We start from the raw sequence: 24,030 nt of genomic DNA on the forward strand, positions 1-24,030 counted from the left end.
AGCTCAGGTCACATACTATCTGTTCCCTGGATGTTAAATGGCATCACTGACATCTGCTGCTTCCTGGCAGTATTCACTGAAGATCAGCCTGCCCCCCCCCCCCCGCCTCCCCAGGGTCCGGCCAGTGTTTTGTGGCATTTAGACTAAGGAGAACCCCTTATAATTGTGTTGTATTAGCGCTTCTGGGGCCTACCATGGGCACTGCTGGTGCAGGCGTTTTTGCCTGGCCTTTCCACATGTCTGTCTTCTCCTTCCCAGGGCAGCATGGGCAGCATCTCCTGTATCGCCTGGAAGGGAGACACTTTGGTTCTTGGTGACATGGACGGGAACTTAAACTTCTGGGACCTGAAAGGCAGAATCTCCAGGTACTGTTACAGTTTGCTGTGGGGTACCCAGCGACATGGACCTTGTCCACAGATCTATAAATGTCACCAAGCTGGATCCTGTCTTTGTGGGTCTCTGTTCTCTGAGCTGGGAGGATGGGCCTTAACTGGCCCTGGGTTTCCATGGAGCCTTTCTTGAGTGGCTGGGCCAGAGGGCTGGGGCATTTTTCTCTGTGTTGTTGGGGGTGGCCCTTCCTGTCCAGAGTCACCTCTGCCCTGCAAGTCCAGGCCCCTGCACCAACCCTGTTAGAAGGGAAGTGGAGAGAGCTAGGAGAGAGCAGCCTCTCTCTGAGGAGCTGATGTCCTGACATGTTCGTCTGGCCTCAGGGGGATTCCAACTCAGCGGAGCTGGGTGAGGAAGATTCGTTTTGCCCCCGGCAAAGGCAACCAGAAATTAATAGCAATGTACAGCGATGGCGCAGAAGTGTGGGACACCAAGGAGGTAGTAGGGGTATCTCCCTGGGGATGGGAGGGGACATGTGTGATGGGGCTTCCATGCACCCCAAAGCTGCTTTCTTCATTGACAGCATTTCTGAAGCACAGGCCAAAAAGGTGATCTCCTTTTCTCTCTTCTCTCTCTCCTCTCTCTTTCTCTCTCTCTCCCTCTCTCTCTCTTTCTCTCCCTCTTTCTCTCTCCCCACCCTCTCTCTGTCTCTCCTCTCTCCTCTCTCTCTCACACACAGGTGCAAATGGTGAGTAGTTTGAGGAGTGGCCGCAACATCACCTTCCGGATCCTTGATGTGGACTGGTGCACCTCAGACAAGGTCATCTTGGCCACTGACGATGGCTGCATCCGCGTGCTAGACATGTCCATGAAGAGCACCTGTTTCCGCATGGATGAGCAGCAGCTCATGGGTACTGGACTCTGTGGGGTGTCCCATTTATTGACCCCAAACTCGGGCCCTGCCCCACCCAGCTGACTTCGGTTTTGAGGAAGATGAGAGCATCTTCCTCTGACTGGAGCACAAAGGTCCCATGGGCAGTTAGGAGTTTTGGTTCTGTGTGGCTTCGTGACTGTTGAAGGCCCAAGAGATGGCTCTTCCTCCCCCCCCCCCCCCCGGCCCACCATTTGGTTTGATTATTTCTGGATTTTATTCATGATTCAGCCTCTGGGAACTTCACATCAGAATCTTTTGAGGGCCACAGATGTGGGGATGCTGGACCCCTTCCCCATCCCTCTGTTCAAAGGCTGCCTCGCCCAACAGGTCCTGGGAATGCTGCACTCCAAGTCAGTGGAGCCCCAGGACGCCTAGCCCTGTGGGCTCACTAGTCTGAGGAGATGATAGAACAGGCCAGTTGGATTCTCCAGAACCTTCTTAGTTCCCAGATCCCAGTTCTCTGTTGGGTCCGTGTGTTGACCCTTCTCTTGGGACTGACAGGTTTTTGACAGGAAGGCAGAAACCTGAGTCACATTTACTTGAACCTTGACCCTGAAGGTGGTCAAATCCCACCCCTACCCCCCCCCCAAGCCCCATTCTGCCTCTGCATCCTCCTGGTTCTTCTAGACACTCCTGGGAAGGGGCCAGAGCAAAAGCTCTGAGTACAGTTTGAGTTCTGACTTAACAAGACTTTGTTTTCTTTCTCTCTCCTTTTTTACCCAGAACCTTTGTGGTGCCCCTACCTCCTGGTGCCCAGGGCCGCACTGGCGTTGAAAGCCTTCCTGCTGCACCAGCCATGGGCTGGGCAACATACTCTGGACATCGCACAGATGTAAGTCTCCCTTGCCTCATGCTTCTCCTGGGCACCTGCTGGGGCCTGAAAGGTAGCTCTGGCCTGAAGCCCAGACCCTGAGACTAAGCCTGACATGTGGGACCTTGGGGGATACGCGGCAGGCAGCTGTGCTAGTGGGACCCAGCAGGGAATGAGAAAAGGTCCATTAGGCCCAGGGAATAGGGGCCCCAGTTTTCTTGATATGGTGGCAGGACTGGGCCCGATCGGCGCTATATCCTATTTCATAAAACGTTAGCACCTGCCACCCTGTGGACAGTCACTCAAGGGTGACGAGTCCAATCCACAGGGGTTGCCAGACTTGCGCCTTATGGAACACTGCAGTTTGGAGACTTAGACAGCTAACCCGGGCTTATTCCTAAACCCCATGAGGAGGGACCCCATAGAGCAGAGCCAGGCGTAAGCTCCGAGCACCAAAATCAATTAAGTACCCTGAGACTAATAGGATAAGGTTTTGCTTGCATGGAGTATCTTTTCAGGTGTCTGGGAGAGGGGGTTCCTGGGTGCCCCTCAGCTTGGAGCACCTTGTGCAGGGCAGAGAGAACTTTGGGTCAACTCTCTTCTCCTGGCTTTGCTCTGATGGAATCAGAAAAGCAGATATTCTGGGGCACTGGTGGTGTCTCCCAAGTGATGCTCAAGGTCCCAGATCCAACTGGGCTCATGGTTCAGTGCGGGGTTCTGAGGGCTCTGTGCTGCTTAGATCCCAGGTGCTGAGGCAAAACCAGGTTTTTACCAAAGACCATTCAGGAATTTTTAGAGGAAGAAATGAATAGCCTTGGAGACTGGGCATTAAGTTCCAGTGTTTTGTGTAGGACCTGAATTCGCAGCCTGGTGCCCCCTTTAACACCCCTCCCCACATAATAACAGTAATAAAAAGTTCTAAATGAAGAGATAACTCATTCCAAATCTTTTCTATGCAGTGATTATCCAGAAAATGAAGAAATCAAAACCATCGTTCAAGAACAGCTGAATTCTTTGTCCAAGTAAGCCTGAGTCTCCCAAGTCAACCATGCTTGACAGGAGCATGGGAATAGTAAATGAAAACATGACCATCTAGTCATTTAGGATCTTCTGCATTGGAAATAAGTTCCATCTCCTGTGTCAGTTTTCTGCCTTAGCCTAGCTGTACCCGGAGGTCCCAGTTCCTGCCTGTCAGGAGAAACTATAGAGCTGCTCCCTTTTGCTGAGACCAGATCCGTAGTCAGGCCCTGCAGCTCAGCCTTGACTGAGACGTGCACAGGTGCCTGGGAGCCTGGAGCATTTGAAAGCTTGTACTGGAAATGCTATTGCAAGGAAGGAGGAAAATGTATGGTTCTACCAGGCCTTGCTGGTGGCTGGGATACATTTCTATTATCTAGACCTGATCACATGTGAACACAACACTTAATTTATCAGCACTTTGTAGCAGGATGTTTCCAGAGAGTTAACTTGTCTTGCTCTGGAAGTTACTTTTTGTGTTCAAGTGAAGAAGAATCAATCCAGGAACACTTCCCCCAGTTTCTGGAATTCCCTGATTCAGAACTTAGACTTAGATTCAGAACATCAGACTTAGAGCCTCCCAGCCTTTCCTTTGGGTTTCCCAAGTTACTCTTGATGCCGCCCCCCTGCACTGCAGTCCGTGAAGGGATCATCTTTGGGCTCCAGCCAGCCTTGGTTTCCTGGCTTTGGGGCTGAAGAGTTTGGGAATCTAAGAGTGGAGCTGAGGCTGAGGTGCGGCCTCTTTCCCCAGGGTCTCCTCATACGAGCCCAGCTTCCATTCCATTAGATGTTTCATTGATACCTACTAGGAGGAACCTTCCCCTTAGATGACAGAACGTTTATCCCTGGTGGTGGCGTTTGATTGAAAAGTCTCTCTCTCTCTCTCTCTCTCTCTCTCTCTCAATGTCTCTTTCTCTGGATGTCTCTCCTCTTTCCTCCTCTCCTCTCCTCTCCTTTCCTCTCTTCTCTCTTCCTCCTCTTTCCCCCACGTCTCTCTCTCTGTCTTTCTTTTGATGTCTCTCTCTTCTCTCCTCTATCTCTTCTCTCTTTACTCACTCCTCTGACTCTTTTTCTCTTTCTCCAGTGATATCAAGAAGCTCTTGCTGGATCCAGAATTCACGCTTCTACAGAGGTGCTTGCTGGTGTCGAGGTAAAGAGAAAGAGGATTCCAGGTTCATGCTTCTCTTTGTCAAGATTTTAGTTTAGACCAGGCTCTGTTGGGCTGAGATGGGTCTGGAGTGATACTACATTGGGTAAGGCATTTGCCTGGCATGGTGCTCACCTGGATTTGATCCTGCCATCCTATAGGTCCCCAAGCTGCTAGGAGTGATCCCTAAGTGCAGAGCCAGGAGTAACCACTTGGGTGCTCCTACCCCCCAAATATCCAACTCTCTTTAGCTTAGAAAAATGTCAGGCTTGGCTTATTCTCAATTGGAAGGAATTATTAAATTTGGATTCACGATCGCAGCATTTTCTTTTGAGAGGAACCCTTCCCCCAGCTCTCATCATGTCTGTGAAAATACTAGCTACAAAGGACTTAACCTGGATCCATGAATTACATTCAGAGCAGTAACCTCGGCTTCCTCCCATCTCATTTAAGCTGGCACATGTGAAAAGGCCTTTACTATTTACTATTCCCAGAATAGCATCATGATGTCCCAGGCTCATGCCTGAGTACCCTGGGGCAGAAGGGCGAGGGTGGGAGGGCAGTTTGCAGACCTGTCCCTGGGCAGAGCCCTTCTTCCGAGCACCCAGGCCAGCGGGGGAACTTGCAGCTTTGCCTGCTGCCTGCCTGCTTGCCCCAGAGCTCATCGAGCTGGTGTGTGCCCTCGTCAGGCTATATGGTGATGAGTCAGAGCTGCACTTCTGGACGGTGGCTTCCCACTACCTGCACAGCCTGTCACAGGAGAAGGCACCCACAGAATTGGGCCAAACCAACGACCCCCTGGACATCTGCTATGACATCCTCTGTGAAAACACCTATTTTCAGGTACCCAGGTGCTACTACAGGCTCCCCACATGGCCTCAGTGCTTGCGCTTCCTTATTAGCTTTGAGAAGGAACAGGTGGCTCTTTCACCTCAAGGTTCCTGTTTCGCCCCCAGCACACTGGCCGGGAGGGGCCACCCACACCTCCAAGCAGGCACCTGCTGCTGCAGTTCTGAGCTCACATCTGGGTTCTGGGAGGGGGACTGATGACTGACTAGTCTGGACAGCTGATGAACAGGCACTTTCAGGGTGACTTTCATGGATTCAACACCATTTGAGTCGAGCCTCAGTTTGTCCTTTTTTCCTTCCCTGTTCTAGAAATTTCAGTTGGAAAGAGTTAACCTCCAGGAAGCAAAACGGTCAACGTATGATCATACGAGAAAATGTACAGATCAGCTGCTCCTTCTTGGCCAGGTACCACCCCCCCCCCCCCCACATACACACACCTGCGTGCTGGGGGTCACAGGCTGCCAGAGCTTCCTGGCACTTAGAACACACACTGTGAGACCATGGTCTCGGCCCCTCTGCCCACTGCCTATATGAGACCCTGGGTCTCAGCCCCATTCCTATCAGTGCCCCCTTTTCAGTGAGGCACAATGTGGATGTGTCTGAGATCGATTTTGTTCCATTTTCCTAGTGGACCTGGTGTCCTGCTCAAAGCCACATTCTGTTCCTTTGAGCACCAGACCCACCTCTCCTCTGTCTCACAGACCCATTGCAGTGTGTGTGTGAGCACAGTGCTTGGAGCATGGATGGAATCCAGCTCCACCCCAGCCCACCTTTTTTGCTGTGAGCGTCTGTGCCCCATGCTGACCAGCTCCCACCCACCCCCAGACCGACCGAGCAGTGCAGTTGCTGCTGGAGACCAGCGCTGAGAACCCGCACTATTACTGCGACTCCCTAAAGGCCTGTCTGGTCACCACCGTCACCTCGTCTGGCCCCTCCCAGAGCACCATCAAGCTTGTGGCCACAAACATGATCGCCAGTGGCAAGCTGGCAGGTAACCACATTGTGTCCACCCACGGCACTGGGCAATCAGCACGTCCCTCAAAGCGGGTGCCAGTTTCAATTCTTCCTGCTCTTGCTTTTGTGCTGGGAAATTGGGGCGTGTTGCACTCTGCTCACAGTGACCAGTACTGGGTGTTGGGACTTCTGAAACTGAGCTGTTTGCTTGTTTGTCTTTGGGTGTTTTTCCTTGTAGTATCATGACTTACCTACTCTGGGCCCCTTGCACAGGATCACTCCTAATGTTGCTAAGGGCATAACGCAATGCCAGGGCTCAAACCCAGGCCTCTTCTACACAGAGCCTGTGCTCTTGCCTGCGGAGCCATCTCTGCCGCCCCTCTGGAGCGGAAGGGGCACCGTTGGCAGCTGCTGAGACAAAGCTGAGGTGGCCGAAACCGGGCAGTCAGTGAGCATGTTCTGCTCTGCCTGTGTCCACTGGTGCATTCCATCCTGGTACCTAAGCATGGTGTGGACCCTGCACAATACTGGCATATTTCAGGCCAAATCTGGCCCCTGTGGTAGTCAGTGAAGTCAGTGACATCATGAGTGCCCCTGCTAGTGCGTGGCTGGTTGCGGGAACTTCCCCATTCCTTATGTCTGTGCTGTGTCTTCCAGAGGGGGTGCAGCTGCTCTGCCTCATCAACAAGGCAGCAGATGCCTGCCGCTACCTGCAAACCTATGGTGAATGGAACCGTGCCGCCTGGCTGGCCAAGGTAGCTGCTTCTGCAAGACTGGGAGAGGCTCCGGAGTCAGGAAGCAAGTCTGGGGGTGGGGCAGGCATTTTGGGGGATATTCTGGCCATTCACGCTGATTTCTGTGGAGAAATGAGTTTGCATTGGTCCAAAGTTGGGTGGCCTATTGTCGACTTGGGTGAGAGCCCAGAGGTGCTCCTAGGATGCTGGATCTTGGGGCCCTGGTAGGTCCCAGCCAGGCTTCCTGACCCTGCAGTCCCAGGCTTGCCGGAAACTCACCTTGGTGCTTACCATGTGCCTACCTGCAGGTTCGGCTCAGCCCTGAGGAGTGTGCCGACGTCCTGAAGCGCTGGGTCGACCACCTCTGCTCACCTCAGGTCAACCAGAAGTCCAAGGCTGTGCTGGTCCTGCTGTCCCTTGGCTGCTTCTCCAGCGTGGCTGAGACGCTTCACAGGTACCTGGGTGTCTTGGCAGGGCAAGGGCACACGGTGGGCACACGACGGGCCACTCCATTCTGCACCACACATCTGCAGGGTGTGGGAAGCCCCGCATTCTGGGCCACCCTTGCTCACACTCACTCTCTCTGTTCCCTGAGCAGCATGAGGTACTTTGACCGGGCGGCCCTGTTCGTGGAAGCCTGTCTCCAGTATGGTGCCCTCCCGCCCAGCGATGAGACCCATATCCTTTGCCAGTGCCCTGGGCCGGGGGAGGGGGGAAGGGTGGCTGCAGGACGATGGGACATGCATGGCTTGGGGGAAATTCCCTGTTGTGACTCAGTAAAGCCAGGAGAGAGGCGTGGAAGGGCAGGCTTTGAAGGTGACTCCAGCATGTCTTCTTGGATGGATGGACAGATGGACATACTGTGCCGGGAGGAACCTCAAACTGGTAGTTTTACGTGGACATAGAAGGCACTTTCTGGGCAGAAGTCTAGAAGCTGGTGATTTCAGAGCAGTTTCATCTCAGAACGGTGTCCCTGGTCAGTGCCCAGGACCTATGACGCTGTTCAGCCCTCAAGACTCCCGGCCCCTGCCTCCTGTTCTGCTGTGAGCTTCTTTCTGGGCAAAGGAGTCTGGGGGCCACAGAGAGACCTCATATTGCCTGCCCCTTCACACCCTCCTGGTCACTTCGCACTGCCAGGCAGAGCCTGAGCACCCTTCCTGCCCTTTTCCTTGACCGAGTCTCACAGAAACTCGTTTCTGCCATCTATGCAGATTATGCCCGGAGCCTGAAGAACCTAGGCTTCCGGCAGGGGGCTCTGCTCTTCGCGTCCAAAGCAGGGCCAGCGGGCAGGGACTTGGTGACCGAGCTGGAAGCCCTCAAGCAGGAGAAAGAATGACATTGTGGAAGTTGGGGATGGGGGTGGTCACTATGGTGCCAGTGACACGGTCCCTGTGGGTGCTCCCAGGTGAGGTCTGCAGTGGTCCATGGGCTCCGTGAATGAGGCCGCTGCAGGGAGCCTGGGAGACCCTTGGGCACTTGTGTCTTCTGACTCTTCAATGACAGCAACTTGGCTGCTTTTCCTGTGGACCAAAGGGATGGAGGCTTCTCTGCTACAGTGACTGACTCAGCAGATCCTTTCTTCGGAGGTGGGAGTGGAGCTGCCTTGGTTCCATGGCGCAGGGCGGCCTCCTTCCTTTTTGAAGTCTCTCTGTCTCTCTATTTTTGCATCTTTATGTTCCTACAGAGGTTGCCTCCCTTTTTGAAGTCTGTCTCTGTCTCTCAATGTTTGTGTCTTTATGTTCCTCCAGTGCCTGACGTCAGAGATGTGCACCCCACCTCCACCCCCCATCAAGGCTCAGGCCAGGATTAATATCCACCACTCACAGAGGCATTTGGGGAATAAAAATCAGAAAGTTCCACCAGGCTTGTGTCCTGCGTCTGTTCCTGTCCAGCTCCTGGGGCCATTCCACCTCCCCCCACTCCTTCCAAAGCACATACTGCCTACCCCCATCCTGGAAAACATAGACTTGGGCACCCCCTGACTGCCTGTCTCTGAGCTCCGGAAGGGGCACTGGGCGAGGGAAGGGAAGAAACAGTCTGTGCTTCCTTGCTCGGAGCAGGGATCCAGTTCTGTCCCATAGCCTCTGGGCCTCTGGGCTGGGGGAGGTCATGTCAGCTGCAGCTGTTGGGACCATAAGTAAGTGGGGCCTGTGCTCTGGTTCCCGCTCACTTCAGCTCCCTGTGGGTTTGTTCTTCGACTCGGTTACTTGACAGCCCATCCTGCTCTGTGCTGGAGGGGGCTTCCTGGGATCCAGCCCCGCTGTGCTCGCTATCTGGGCTCCCCTTCTGGGCCTTTCCCTGTAAGCTGACACCCAGCTATTAACCCAAAACAAAGGCGGTCTCTCCCATCTTCCTCTTTCCCTTAAATCTCTCCTTTGCTATACAGAAGCCCACCTGGGTAGGTACTTTTTGTCTCTTTCAACCTTCCCCTACTGGTGAATTGGTAATGGGTTAATAAAGAGCAGGTTGGGCTTGGTGCTCAGAGAGACCACGAGGCCAAAAGCTACTGACTCCATGATTCTTTCCTGACTGGCTTAGTTAATTAATCCTTCACGGCTACCCCACCTGCTTCAGATCCATCCGCCTGGGTATGGTGCCTGGGGTGGTTTCCAAGATGGGGATTTATTTTACACTTCCCAGTCTCAAGCATACCATGGGTCATCCTCCCCTAACCCAGCACTGAACCCACAGAACCTCCCACAGCTCAGGACCAGTTGGCAGGACTCAGGCAGAAGGTGGGATGGAAGGAGGGCGAGCCCAGAAGAAAAGGAAAAATCTGGGGGCAAAAATGAAAAGCCAATCGCCTGGCTACATAGTGCCGCGTCCCTTGCTGCCAGCCACATCATACGCAAATAACATCCCAAAGGCTACATGCACTATCAGCACTGGGCAGCGGGGGGCAGCAGAGGACTGGCGCTCCAGGCCCTGCGCAAAAGAGCCAGAACCCCCTCTCACTTCAGCTCCAGTAGGGCCCAGGAGACAGGCCTGGAATGAGGGCCCAGCTATAGCCCCTTTGGAGAGCAGCAAGAGGCAGGAAGTGGCTGTTCGCTGGGGGTGGGGTCCAGGATACCCCCCATATTGCAGGTAGGAGTAGCTAGTGGTTGGGGTTGAGCCCGAGGCCCGGCCCCACGAACTGCAAACTGGACTCCTTATAGGGCAAGGTGTCTGGGATGCAAGTGGGCACCAGCTTGGGGCAGTCAAACCCACTCCCTGCTTGCACCTTCACCTGGGTATGCCTGTTCTCATGAGCACTCACACCTGGGCATCACAGGGTGGGCAGCAGGACCCTTTGTGGTCCAGGGGATGTCCTGGAGTTTGTCATGCTTCCCCATGGCTGAGACTGCCCCATTCCCCACCTCCCAGCACAAGGTGCATTTCCTGGGCTCCTGCTTTGCCCCCAACCAGGTGATGCCGAGTCCGGCCCTCAGCCTGGGGTTTCGGGCCTCCGACACATCTGTATGGGGGTGACAAGCAGCAGGGAGGCACCATCCCTGCATTATCCAGAGGAGTGTGTGGACAAAGGGGGTCCCGGAGGTAGTGGGAGACACAGAGGTAGAAGACCCAGCCTTGAGACCTGCGTGTCTGTCTGCTGCCCCACTTAGGTCTCACCTGAAGGACAGAGCGCCGAGCACCGTCCTGGGAGCCGCCCGCCGGCCCTGCCCACCTGCACTGACTTGACTGGCTCTTCATGCTTTGGTTTGGGGCTGCCTGGTTGGGAGATGAAACTTGCTTTTAAAATGCTGAAAAAGGGGGTCACTAGCAAAGGCAGAACAGGCTGACTCCCAAATAGGTGGAGGCAGTCTATTCGGCTAAAGAACCCTCCTGTCCACAGAGGCTTTCTCTGCCCTGCTGATGCTGACACCACATCCAAGCTGGCCTCCAAGCTGCTTCCCGCCCAGCCAAAGGTTCATTGTCCACTAACCCTGGACTCTCAGGGCTTGTGTTGTCCTGGGAACTGGTGATGAAGACAGAGAGGTCTGGCCATGCACCCTGAGGAGAGGACCCTGGGTCATGACTGGCGGCTGTCGCTTAGGTCTGGGGGCTTCTCTCCCAAGTGGGACTCAGCCTTATTGCCTGGTCAGTCCTGCACCACCGGCTGCTGCTGGTTTGACAGGGCTCCTCCAAAAATGGTCCCCCAGGGTTGGAGGGGTCACATTCCAAAGCCAGTGCCTTTAGGATTTAGGGGATGTAAGGGGACCCATGGGTGGTGCTCAGTGCAAGGTCCTCAGCATAGGGCCTGTGGGTGCCTTGCAAAGCACCCAGCGCCTTCTTCATCTCTCTAGTCTACACTCACCGAGCCACCGAGTCTACACTCCCTTTCCCTGCAGACCAAGTCCAGGGCAACTGAGGGCGGACAAACTATTATTTTCTCAAATCTTGTTTTTTTGTTTTTGTTCTAAGCAGTGCTCAAGTATTACTCCTGGCTCTGTGTTCAGGAATTACTTCTGGTTGTGCTCAAGGAGATGCCAGGGATTGAACCTGGGTCTGCTGTGTGCAATGCAAGGGCCCTACTTTCTGTGCTATAGTTCCTCCCCCTATTTTCTCAAACCTTGAACAGGACATTTCATGTGTAATTCCTTGTGCTTTAGTGGACCATCACACACGTGACCCCATCACCCTGGAAGCATTTTCATTGTCCAGTGGGTACAGACCCAGTGGGCCCAGTGGGGTTCTGGCTACATCTCAGCAACTCAGCTCCAGACCTGGTGTGTGTTTGATGAAGAATGTGGCATTTTCTGGGGAATACCTTATTTTTCTAATTGTTTCAGCTGGTTGGCTGCTTGGTTATGCTGGGCCTCCTTGACACCACTTTTGTAAGGTCTCTTGAACCTGTCCTCCTAGAGGCTGGCGGCACTGCACTTTCCACTTCCCAGAGCCCAGGCAACTGGACCATTCCCTTTGCTGCTGCTGCAAAGTGTCCAGGCCCAGAGTGGCTGCCCCCCTACTCCTCACCCCCAGTCCTTGGCCAAACCTCTTATCCCAGTACCTGGATTCCAAACACAGATCAGAGCAGGAGACCCGGCTGCGCTACTAGGAGTGGCCACGCGATGGCGCTGATCGCCCTTTCACAGGGTCCAGCGCTCCAGACCCAGAATTCCAGGCTCAGAATTTGGAGTTTTGAGGTGGTGCGATCGATCAGTGGTGATGAGACTGTGGGTCAGGGAGTTGCGTTCACAGCTTGGGTACAACCCTTCTGAGGTTAATGATCAGCAGCCAGTTGTCCATCACTTCCCAGGGCTGAGTCAGCCCCTGCCCGAGGCATGGGAACTGGGCTGGAGTGGCCCAGACTCTGACTCTCGCACTCCTGGATAAGCAAGTAACTATACTCGGGCTCTTGAAATGTCCCTGCTTTTCTGTGTCAGCTGCAAAATGGGCTTTATGTGTGGTAAGGAGGGACCTGGCTGTGAAACTCAACCAGGGCTACTGAAAAGGGCTTTTCTTAGTCTTCTGCAATCTGCAGTCAATCCCAGCCCTGACCTTCTCCAGATGGGGGAAGCACAGTGTCCCTCCAAGAATTCCTCCAGATGGTGGAAGAACAATGTTCACCTCGACCTTCTCCACATGGTGAAAGGACAGTGTCAGCATGACCTCCTTCAGATGCTCACCAAGAAACTCCTTCAGATGGTAGAAGGACTGTATCCATCCTGGACCTCCTTCAGATGGTGGAAGGACAGTGTACATTCCAAACTTCTCCAAATGGTGGAAGCACAGTGTCCATCCCAGACTTTCTCCAGATGGTGAAAGGACAGTGTACATCCCGGACCTCCTTCAGATTGTTGTGGAGCTGTGCAAGATCAATGCTCAGTATAGCTTCTTGATATTTTAAGATGATGATGTTGATATGGGGTGTGTGTGTGTGTGTGTGTGTGTGTGTGTGTGTGTGTGTGTGTGTGTGTGTGTGTGTGCTTGTTAGCAGACCCAGGACATCTGGGCTCTTGGGTAGAGGGAGGGAAGAATATTCTCAGGAGAGAAATGTTGACAGTGGCATGGCTGCACTTAGAAGAAAACTGGAGAATGTGGAGACACAGCTTCCTCATCCTCACAAACCAGGAGGGGAAATTCTTGAGAAATAGGTTCTGGGCAGAAGGCACCACTTGGGAGAACGGAGGAACTCAGGGTTGACACTGGAGCCTTTCTGGAAGGCAGTGAGACTCAGCCCTGCTGGGTCTCTGGCTTGTCCTTCTGTCCCTGGTCACTGGAGCATGAAAGCCTGACTGGGGACTGGGGTGTCCCTAATTAAGAGACTCATGTCAAGAATGTGAATGCCTGCCTTTCCCAGGCAAAAAAAAGGGTTTGGTTGGTGCCTTGGGATAATTCCAGGCTGAGGGAGTTTGAAAGAGCCAGTGTTACTGTTTAAAGTGTTATCAATTTAATGAACTGCTTATGAAGTGCTAAATGCAGGCGAGTGTAAAGCTGGCATCTGGTCTGGTTTGACTACAGGCTTCAAACTGGGTATGGGGTGTTTGGAATATGCCAATTAATGGTGTCAAGTCAGAATTTCTAATGAGGAAACAGGAGATTCTTTGATGCTATCTCCCTAAGTTATCTCCAAAGGTATCTAACATACTCAGGCATTCATACACAAACAACACAACCAACTAAGCCTTGGAAGAAAAAAAATTTTAAATTAAAGTAAAGCAGAAATTTGCCTCGACTCTGCTGTTACACAATGAAGTGTTTTTGCTGGAGGAAAGAATGAAGACTTTGAAATCAACCAGCTACCAACAACACACATTTCCCAGAAGTTGTTCTAGGAAATTTGTCATTCCTACCCAGGTCTTCCAGGCCAGAAAACAGGCAGTCAACAGGAATATTTACTGCCTTCTCCCATGAGCAAGATGTCCCTTTAATAGCAACCCAGTTGGATTGGCAGCAAATGGAAACATTTGGAAATTGCTTATTTTCTCCCAAAATTTGTATTTTTCTTCCTTATTTCCTGAGAAATCAGTGCCACTCATTGGCCACCAGATTTTTGAATTAGACACTCAGCAGAATTTTTGCTCCAGACTGTCTTCCAAATTAAACTTTTCAGTTTCCAGGGAAAGTGTAACAAATGTTTAAATAGCTCAGGAGGGAAATGAATGAGAGACAGAAGACACACAAGAGTTTCTTCTCTTGGAGAAGAAAGTGCTTTTCTTCTTGGTTTCCCCAAACTGCTTCGATTTCCCAGTCTTGATGGACCATTGGCCAAGCAAGAAAGTTCAGGTAAACACGAAGATCTCTGGATAAGGAGGGATTGAGTCATTCTGATAAATGTCCCTTTTTGGGGACACTTTGTGGTAGTTTGAGGATTGCAGCAGTGGGTGTGAATGGGTCAACCTACAGCCAATTGTGCTCTGCCAATCCCTCCTTCTTTACAGATGTTGTTGCAGAATTACTAGATGTGAACTGAGCCCAGGTCCAAAGGGTGGGTTAGAGTGGCCTATTTATAGCTGGGCACAGCTCTAGGTCCTGTTCCTAAGGGTCTCTCTGGAGTTCAGTGTAGACAGGGTTCATTACAAGTGAATCCTTTCTCTCTAAAAGCAGTGCTCCCTAAAGGAAGCAGGTCGGTCACATCACCGCTCTCTCTGTCTTTGTTCTGCCTTGGTTTATTTCTCTCCAAATTAAAAAGCCTTGCATGAGTAAAGGAAAATTGGAAGAAGTGGGGCCAGAGAGATAGCACAGCATTAGGGTGTATACCTTGCACCCAGCCGATCCAGGACGGATGGTGTTTTGAATCCCAGCATCTCATATGGTTCCTTGAGCCTGCCAGATGCAATTCTGAGTGTAGAGCCAGGAGTAACCCCTAAGTGCAATCAGGTGTGACGTCCCAACCCAAATGAACAAAAACAAAACAAAAAAAAATTGGAAGAGAAGGAAGAGAAATTTAGATTATCCCATCCCCAAATGAAAATGGTCAAATTAATCAATAGCCAATGATTCTCTGCCCAAATGCCCATGGTAATTAATTCTCAGGGAAATGCAATTGCCAGTTAGGACTGGCCGAGCATTCTCACCTCACCTGATAGCGGACTTACTTGTTCTAAAAAAACCAGAAGCAACAGTCATTGGTGTGGATGAGAAGAAAAAAGACCTTCATTCACTGTATGTGGGAATGTCAAGTGGTTCAAGCCCTGTGAAAAAATGGTCTGAAGATGTCTCAAAATGCAAAGAGGAAGAGTAGGATTTCCACAGGATGCAGCAATTCAATGCCTAGGTATCTATCTAGCTCAAGAACAAAAAAGTACTTAAAATGATATGTGTGCCCATTCATAGCATTACCGACAATTGCCAATACCCACAAATAACCCACAGGCCTCACAACTGACGAAAGAATAAAGAAGTTGAGTCCTCTACACACTCAGCATGATACTACTTAGCACAATGTAAAGGTGGAATCTTTCCTTTTGCTGCCACATGGACAGGCCTGGATGGGATTGTGCGAAGAGAAATACTTCAAAGAGAAAAATCAATGCCAGATGGTCTCAGGCCTATGCAAAGTATAAAGCAGCGCTCCTCAAACTATGGCCCACAGGCCACATGTGGCCCACCAAGGACATTTATCCGGCCCACTGGATGTTTTTGCCACCAATGCCTGTACTGCTTAGCAGTAGCCATTGGAGCGCTGTGTGCACGTGTAGGATATGCACTCTCCGACTCCCCTCCTTTCTATCTCCAGACTCCTCCTCTTATTCTCAGGCAGGGATCCTCAAACCTGGCCCGTGGCCTGATATTCTTCATAGTTTTTTAAACTATAGTCTAACACTTCAGTGGTTTGAGGGCCAGTGATTTGGCCCCCTGTTTAAAAAGTTTGAAGATTCCTGGTCTAAATGAATAAAGCGAGAGGATAGACTAGGTCTGACAAGAGAAAAACCTTAATTAAGATCTGGCCAGAAAACAAAGATTAGTAATAGAAGAACAGGGAACTGAGGACTACTGTAGGCATTGGGGAGAATATCTGCACTGTGTCCTTGGCATGGTAGATGGTACTGGATCCCGAACACACTTGTAAACCATTTGTAAATGCAAACTTGGAGAAGAACAGGTTTGATTTTTTTGCTTCTTTATTTTTTTGTTTGGGGCATACTTGGGGAGTGATGCTCTTGAACTATTTAGGGAACTAGATGTGGTGCTGGGGATTGAACCAGGGACAGCTGCATGCAAGGCTAACACCTTCACCTAGTTTTTTCTCTCTCTTTCTCTCTCCCTCTCTCTTCTTTCTCTCAATCTCTCTTTTCTCTCTTCTGTCTCTATCTCTATGCCCCCACCCAAATCAAATATTTTTGGCTTGGGGTCATACCCAGTGGTGGTGTTCAGTCCTTATTCCTAGATCAATGCTCAGGTATCTCTCTCTGGTGGACTTGGGCAGGGACTATGGGGTCCCAGGGAGTGAATCTGGATCAGCCACTGTAAGGAGGCAATTACCCTACCCACTGTACTATGGCTCTGGTTCCCCAAAAGATCAGTTTGGAGGGAAAGTTGTAACTTGACTCTTTTAGTCTGAGGAGATAAGAAGCATGTTTGGGTCAAACAGACTGAGTTTTCGGTAGCTGGAATGTTCCTTCCAGAGACATTTTGGTAGCTTGGTCCAGATTATTATGAGAGGAAAGTGTATTAAAAAGTATGACATCATTGAGGGAGAATCCAAAAAAAGGAAAAAAGGAAAAAGGAGGTGTTCTAACACTTTAATCACCTAATTAAACCACCAACAGATGAATCAGTGAAACAGAGTGTCTCAAATACAACCCCCCAATTGAGATAATATCGATAAAAATTAGTACCTGGAAAAGATGGGTGAGGAAAGGAGAATTACCAATAAAAAATGCTGGGCCAGCCATGTGGGAAAGATTAAAGTTGATCCTTTGTTCTCCCAATAGACTCAAATAAATTCCACATGCATTTAATAGCTATATGCAAACATAACATAAAACTGGAAGGTAGATAATTTTCAGATCTTGGAAGAAGGTCTCTGTAGATATGAAAGCTTAGACACAGGTTAAGAAGTAAAAGACTATTTATTGGGATTGACCATGAAAACATGAGAACTTCTAGACATCAAGACCCCTGGAAATATGTTTATGATAAATGAAACAGAGTACCTGAATGTTTTATTATTTGCAAAACAATGAGAAAAGGGCTTGTATAACCATGATGAAATGTACACAAACAGGAATAAATGGCACAAAACATAAATGCTCAATGACTATGTAGGGGAATTTAAAAAAATGATGGGGAAACCGCATCTCTAGCTAATAATGTTCCTCTTGCTATCAAGTTGCTGAGACCTGCTCCTCTTGCTTTCCACTGAGAGATATTTTCTGGAAAATGATGTTTGTCAAGAGCCTTATTTAAAGGCCATATATTTGGGGCTGGAGCAATAGTACAATGAGGAGGGTGTTTGCCTTGCATGCGATCGACTCCATTTCAATCCCCAGCATCCCATATTGTCCCCGAGGAGTGATTCCTGAGTACAGAAACAGGAAGAATCTCTGAGAGCTGTGGTTGTGGCTCAAACCAAAAACAAATAAATAAAATAGAATAAAATAAAATATAAATATAAAGGCCATATTGTTTCATTCAAGATTTACGGATATAAAGAAAGATCAGTGATATAATGCTAAATGAAAGATGCTGGAAGTAAAACCTGTATGTAATATATATTTTCTTTTTTACATTTTACTTGGGGATCATACCTGGTGGTGCTCAGGAGCTACTCCTGGCTCTCATAAAACATATTTATAAAATTTGAGAAAAACATCAATTTTTTTCAGTGGGAGGTCAGAGTTGACTCCAAAAGCTAGAATATGTGGTTTTCTTGTGGGACCCCCATTTTCAATTTCAAGAAGATACCCTGAGCTTTACCTGACAAAGTACTGCATGTAGTTGCATGTAGTTGTATGTAGATATATGTTGTTGCATGTAGATATATGTAGTTCAAGCCCTGGGAATGTATTTCCTGTATGCCTCCCAATAAAGAAAAAATAGACTTTCAGTGGAGTTCATTGGGATTGGCACAGTTTTCTTTTCTTTTTGGGCTACACCCAGCTGTACTCAGGAGTTACTGTGTTCAGTAATTACTCCTGGAGAAGTCATGGAATGCCAGATCAAATCTGGGACAGCTGTGTGAAAGGAAGCTCCTACTCACTCTGGCCCATGGGCACAATTTTTATTTTTTTTCTTCTTATATGTCAATTCCCATATCCAAAGAAGCATATTCACTTCTGATTAAAAACAAACTGGGACTAAGGTAGCATTTCCATCCAACCCTACCTAGCAGGCCGGTTTGGCAGTGGGTGCTTGATGGAGCAGAATTTTCCCAGGTGCTTGATCCCTCCTGAGCCTGGGCATGTCCTGATCAAGCAGGACCAGCCCTCCCACAGTTGCTTGTATATAAGCTTGTTCTGTGCCTGTCAAATCCTTCAGAGCAAGTCTTCCTGTCTCATTGAGAAGCTAACATTTTTTCACAGTCACAGAGACTTGAGGCCTCACTTGTTCACAACCCTATGCATATTTCCCTCTGGGAAAATGAAGAGTTTGTTCCAATTTTCTAGGCAAAAGACGATTGAATTCAGGGTCTCTAAAAGCTTAGAGTTTTCAGGGTTTTGTTGGTGGTGTTTTTTTTAAACATTTTTTTATATAAAATCTTTAAGCGCCATCATGATTGTAGTTGGGTTTCAATCATAAACAGAACACCCCCCTAAATAAATAAATATTTATTTATTCTTAGGTGTTTGGGCCACAACGAAATTGCTCTTGGTAGGCTCAGAATCGAACCTAGGTCTGTCCTGGGTTGGCCACTTGAATGGCAAATGCCCTACGGCTATGTCCTACGCTCTATTGCTCTGGTCCCGTTGTTGTTGGTGTTTGGATTTTGGGCCCATACACAGCTGTGCTCAGGGCTTACTCCTGGCTCTGTGATCAGGGAACACTCCTGGCAGGTTCAGGGGATCATATGAAGTGCTGGAGGTTGAATCCTTGTGGACAAGCCACATGCAAATTCGGGGCCCTCCCAGTGCCTTACCCACTATAAGGTTGGGAGAGCTTTCAGTTCTGATTGTTTACCATAAAACTAAAGACCCTAAGTTTCTCCTTAGGTCCAAAGTAACCTCCATATTGCTCTCAGTGTTTTATCTGGGCACTGTTGTAAAAATTGAAGAAGCTGAGGTGTTTGGGTTTTTTTAGTTTGTTTTTGTTTTTGTTTTTTGATTTTTTTTTGGTTTTTGGGCCACATTCTGTAACACTAAGGGGCTACTCCTGGCTATGTGCTCAGAAATCGCTCCTGGCTTGGAGGACTATATGGGACACCAGGGGATAGAACTGCAGTCCGTCCTAGGTCAGCCATGTGCAAGGCAAATGCCCTACCACTGTGTCACCACGATGGCCCCTGAAGAAGTTGTTTTACACTTCAAGAGCCTTATTGATTTGAGAAGTTGTTCTTTTTGAGGGTGTGCTATGTCTCTGGGTACATGGATATCTGTGACCCCTCTCCAATGCCCATATGCTAATCTCACCTGGAAGGTGAGACCCACCCACAGCTGGGAGGGGTCTGTGATAGGTAATTAAGGGGTTGCCTGTGGGGAGGAGAGATCAATGCAATACAGGATGGATGCAGAGCAGCAGAAAATGAATTTAGAGGCCATGTGAAAAAAGCACACGGCAATTAGGGCCTTGTAATAAAGCTGGATTTCTCCTGAAACTTCAGCTGACTGCCTGTGGATCATTTCTTCGCAGTCACCCTGCACCTACAGATGTGTCGGCGGAAAGGACTACAGGTGCCGGGCCAAACAGAGAAAGACCTCACCACCATCCACACCACTAGGACTTTATAATTAATAGTTAATACAACAGATATCTGGAGCCAAATCAGGATACTGGCAAGAGCTTACTTTGTGCCATTTTCCCAACAGTATGTCTCTCCCTGTGATAGCTGAGAGCTGAAGGTTAGTCTCTGTGAAAGTATTTACACCATGGGAATAGGCAGGTACTAAAACAAGATCTTCATATTTTCCGGGAGGACCTCCAAACTACTTTATGTTAATTCAAGATCTACCAGCGCAAGACTGAATGTGCTGAAAACAATAATTATTCAGATCGGGGATATAGCACAGGGGTTAAGGTATTTGTGTTACCTGTAGCCAAGCTGGGTTTGAATCCTCAGCTTCACAAGCACCTCCAGGTGTCACTCTTGAGCTCAGAGCTGAGAATAAGTCCTGATACTGTCCAGTGTAGCCCCGCAAGCCCCCCAAATTCAAGACAATCAATTAATGTTTCACAGTTTTTGTGGACAGGAAATAGAGAAAAGCGTGTGTGTAACTTGAGTTTCGTGCAGCTGGAGTCAGGTGGGGCAAGGCGAGGGCTAGCTAGAGCCAGGAAGCGTTTTCTGCCCAGTCTTGAGTTTTCCTGCAGTAGGCTTGAATCTCCTAACATCAAGGCGCCCCCCTGGACCCCCCCCCCCCCGGCCCTGAGATGTCAGGGCTCAGCCCTGGTGACTCTGGGCTCTGTGAAAACATCAACTTAGTTTAATAATTGTGCAAATGAAAGTCACAAATAAACCCAGACTGTCTAGTCCAGTGTGTCTCCTAACCTTCTTTTAACCGTGGTCCCCACACTTCCAATTCTACAGGTTTGCACTTTACTTTTGTGCTGTGATTCCCTCACTTACACATGACATTCATCTGTGACTTCCTCATAGAATATTCTGGGGACACAAGGTCTCCAGTTGAGAAATTCTGGACTCATGGCACACATAGCCCACAGGTGCTGGCCTAGAAGGTATATCACTGTCTGCCTTTGGGTAAAGCAGACATAGGGTGTGACTATATGGAACTTATGGGTAGAGAACACTCTGGAAAGACTCCTATCAATAAGGCATCATTGGGTTTACATAACCAATTAATGCTATTCTTTGTGCTTCTCGGATGTTCTCATTGTTCTTCCATGAGAGGTTTTACCTTTAGAAAGGTGTGTGTGTGTGTGTGTGTGTGTGTGTGTGTGTGTGTGTGTGTGTGTGTGTGTTTACCAGATGCTTACTCCGTGCCAGGAACTGGGTTACATTCCTTAGTTTTTGTGCTTTCTTTTAAAGTTTAGGAAAATCTGCTGTTGATGTATGAGATCTAAGGATGAAGCTAGAAAGAAAAGCCTCCAAATGACCAGCTCTGTAGGCTACCTGGAAGGTGCCCTGGGAAGGCCCCTCTGAGAATAGGAGTCATGAGAGGAGATCCTGGCCAGTACCCTCTACTTCTGAAGGTGCTGAGGCCTGGGCCTTCCCCATCAGGCCAGATTCCTGCTCCCGGCCAACAAGAACATGCCAGGATTCAGGCAGGAATTTCATCTGTCTCCTCTGTGTTTTATAAGAAATAGCCACAGGATGAGACCAATTTGAGCTGTTGTCTGGAGCAGAAAAGCTGCAGCTCTGAAGTTATAAAGGTTTGTCCAGGGTCAGGTCTCCTGGGAGAAAGTGGGACTTCAACCCTGAGTGTAGTCCAGCACCATGTGAGGATGGGCTTCAAAGATGTCCCCTCACCTTAGGGAGTTTCTGCTTACAGTGTGTCTGGAAGAGCAAGACACTATCAACAGTCTGGATTTAAAAAAAAAAAAGTTATTTTGTTTGGTTTGGTTTGGTTTGGTTTTGGGGCCACACCCAGTGATGCTCAGGGGTTACTCCTGGCTCTGAGCTCAGAAATTGCTCCTGACTCGGGAACTATATGGGACACTGGGGATTGAACCACGGTTTGTCCTGGGTCTACTGCGTGCAAGGAAAATGCCCTACTACTGCGCCATCACTCCAGCCCCTTAAAAAAAGTTTTATTTTTATTCTAACATCATGATTTACCAGATTGCTCAGTCGTTTCAGGCATTCAATCCCACCACTAGGTGACCTTTCCACCAAAGCTCTCAGTTTCCCAACCACCCTAACCTGCCCACTTGCAGGTGCAAACAAATTTACTTCTTATTGTGTGTTACAACACAAAGGTAAATTTAATAATAAAAAATGAGATAAATAATATCACTTTGTGACCATTGTTACATCTCATTATTATTATTATGACATTATTAAGCCATTAAAGATGTACTGAGTTGGTGCTGGTTTAACCTCTGTGTTATTGTTTAGGTTCACTGAGATAATCAACTTTCCCATCAAATTTTCTGTGATCCTCTTGGGCTGTCAGGACTGTGAAATTTGGAGGTTTCCTTTGGCTTTGTCATGGCCCAGGAAAGATAGAACGAGAGCAATTTGGTGGCTTAACAGTTTGATGAGGTTTGATGTGGAGCTGGGCCATTTGTGGTGAAGGGGTGTGGGCTGCTGTGCTTTTAGGAAGGGGTATTTGCTTGCCTCAGTCTGAAAATGCCCAAGAGTTACCAGCCTGGGCAGGTCTACCTGTGAAAATTAAGTGGCAGAAGAAGAGAGTTGGGCCTTTAAAGGCCTCTAAGATCAACTCAATTTTTGGGGTGAGGGGGCAAGGGAGTTGGGACATACAGATGGTGCTCAGGGGTTACTCCTGGATCTGCACTCAGAAATAACTCATGGCAAGCTCAGGGGGATGACATGGGATGCTAGAAATTGAACCTAGGTCTTCTTTGTGAAAGACTAATGTCCTACCCACTGTGTTATTGTTCTGGCCCCATCAGCATAATAGTTTTCACCAATAAAAATGTTCAAGATAACCCAGGAAACTGCAGCATCTGAGGGTTGCATTGGTGTCCAGGGATGTGGGGCAGGTCCCATGCTTGCCTCAATGACCTACACGAAGCCACTAAGACTGCTCCAAATTTAGCTACCCAGGGAGACAAGCAGGTTGAAAACCTCAGTCAGTGTTTGTTGTCTATTATGAAGATAAAATTAAAAACCTAGGTTGGGGAAGGGCTGGAGCAATAGCACAGTGGTAGGATGTTTGTCTTGTATGTGGACGACCTGGGATGAACCTGGGTTCAACACCCAACACCATAGATGGTACCCTGAGCCTGACAGGAGTGATTTCTGAATGCAGAGCCAGGACTATACCCCCTGAATACTGTGGGTGTGCCCCCTTAAACCAAACAAAAACCCTAGGTTAGGGTGCTCCAGGGCCCCTCCAAAGACCAGGCTACACCCCTTTACTGAGGGGACTGGCAAGAGGAGCTGCTGGTGGGATTCCTGTGATTAAGCGTTCATGACAGGGGTCTTCCAGGTCTGACCTTAATCTGTAAAATGAATCAGTGTCCCCAATTATCAGCTCCTGGGGTCTGTTCAAATTTTGTCACAGAATTAGGCCCCATTTCTGGCTTTGCAGGGAACCGGGCTCTCTGAGATTTGTGAGGACATCAGCTGACTGGGATCCCTCCAAAAGGACCCAGCAGCTTCTCAGCCAGGGGCTGACCCCCTTCCCTCCCAGCTTCTCAGTGCTTCTGCGACCAGACAGCAGGAATGGGAAGGAGCCAGAGTCCAGGCTCAACCACAGCACAATCTTGGTTTCCCTGGGAGGGCTGTGAGAAGAACCCAGAATTGGGGGCCCTGTCTGTTCCTGAGGTCTCTCCTAAGTGCACCCTGTGGGGTGGGGCAAGCAGCCTGCCTGGGCCAGTCCTGAGATGAGGATGGAATGTGGGGGGTGCACCTGCCGGGTAGGCCCAGGTCATCAGACTGCAGGTGTGTTTCCAGGAGTGCTGAACAGGGGAGGGACTAGGGAGAAAATGCCTGGGGTTAAAAGAATTGAGAAAAGGAGGTGCTGGCAGGTGGGAGAAGAGGGGGGAAGGGAGGGGAAGAAAGGAGATAGATGGCTTCTGGGGAGCCCAGGCCCTCCATCTGGGCCTCTGGAAAAGGGATTGGGCAACACTAAGAAGCCATTTCAGTCCAATGACACCCAGAGGATTCGTTCAAGAGAAATGCACCCTCCTCACTCTCCCCTTCTGCCTCCAGTTGACTTCTAGGTCTTTGTGACTTCTAGTGGCTGAAGCTTCTGTGCTCCTGCTAGGGGTTCCTCCTCCATCCCCAAAGGACCTACTGTCTCTTTCCAGAGGCAGGATTCAGCCATTAGTAGGGTGTAGACACTGTGTAAGAAAATTAGGGAGGCCAGAAAGGAGCTTAGGACTTGGGCACAGGCCTGTTATGGAGAAAGCCCTGACTTGCAGCTCCTCAAAAAAAAAAGACACTAGAAGAGAAAGGGTACCTCCCCACTCCTGCCCCTCCCCCTCAGCTGTCCAACTTGAGGTCCCTACAGCCTATCATGAGGAGACTTTCAGCCTTTTCCTTCTCTCAATGAGGGAAAGGAAAAAAAAAAAAAAGCAGAGCATGTGAATTGAA

The 24,030-nt window shown here is 49.4% G+C and overlaps 1 protein-coding gene across 2 annotated transcripts in view; it reads left to right on the forward strand.

Annotated features, from left to right (window-relative positions):
• Window positions 1-8,635, forward strand: part of WDR11 (WD repeat domain 11) — a 33,918-nt gene extending 25,283 nt beyond the window's left edge. For both annotated transcript variants that reach the window (XM_049764405.1, XM_049764406.1), the window contains exons 17-29: window positions 259-365; window positions 711-825; window positions 1,067-1,238; window positions 1,985-2,093; window positions 3,032-3,094; window positions 4,174-4,239; window positions 4,926-5,079; window positions 5,395-5,490; window positions 5,911-6,076; window positions 6,697-6,794; window positions 7,082-7,227; window positions 7,372-7,450; window positions 7,957-8,635. In XM_049764405.1, the coding sequence (XP_049620362.1) occupies window positions 259-365; window positions 711-825; window positions 1,067-1,238; window positions 1,985-2,093; window positions 3,032-3,094; window positions 4,174-4,239; window positions 4,926-5,079; window positions 5,395-5,490; window positions 5,911-6,076; window positions 6,697-6,794; window positions 7,082-7,227; window positions 7,372-7,450; window positions 7,957-8,109 (1,524 nt within the window). In that variant the 3' untranslated portion in view covers window positions 8,110-8,635. The remainder of the gene's footprint in view (window positions 1-258; window positions 366-710; window positions 826-1,066; window positions 1,239-1,984; window positions 2,094-3,031; window positions 3,095-4,173; window positions 4,240-4,925; window positions 5,080-5,394; window positions 5,491-5,910; window positions 6,077-6,696; window positions 6,795-7,081; window positions 7,228-7,371; window positions 7,451-7,956) is intronic.
• Window positions 8,636-24,030: the final 15,395 nt, after the last annotated feature.

Source organism: Suncus etruscus, chromosome 17 (genome assembly GCF_024139225.1).
Source record: "Suncus etruscus isolate mSunEtr1 chromosome 17, mSunEtr1.pri.cur, whole genome shotgun sequence".
In the NCBI taxonomy this organism is placed as follows: domain Eukaryota; kingdom Metazoa; phylum Chordata; class Mammalia; order Eulipotyphla; family Soricidae; genus Suncus; species Suncus etruscus.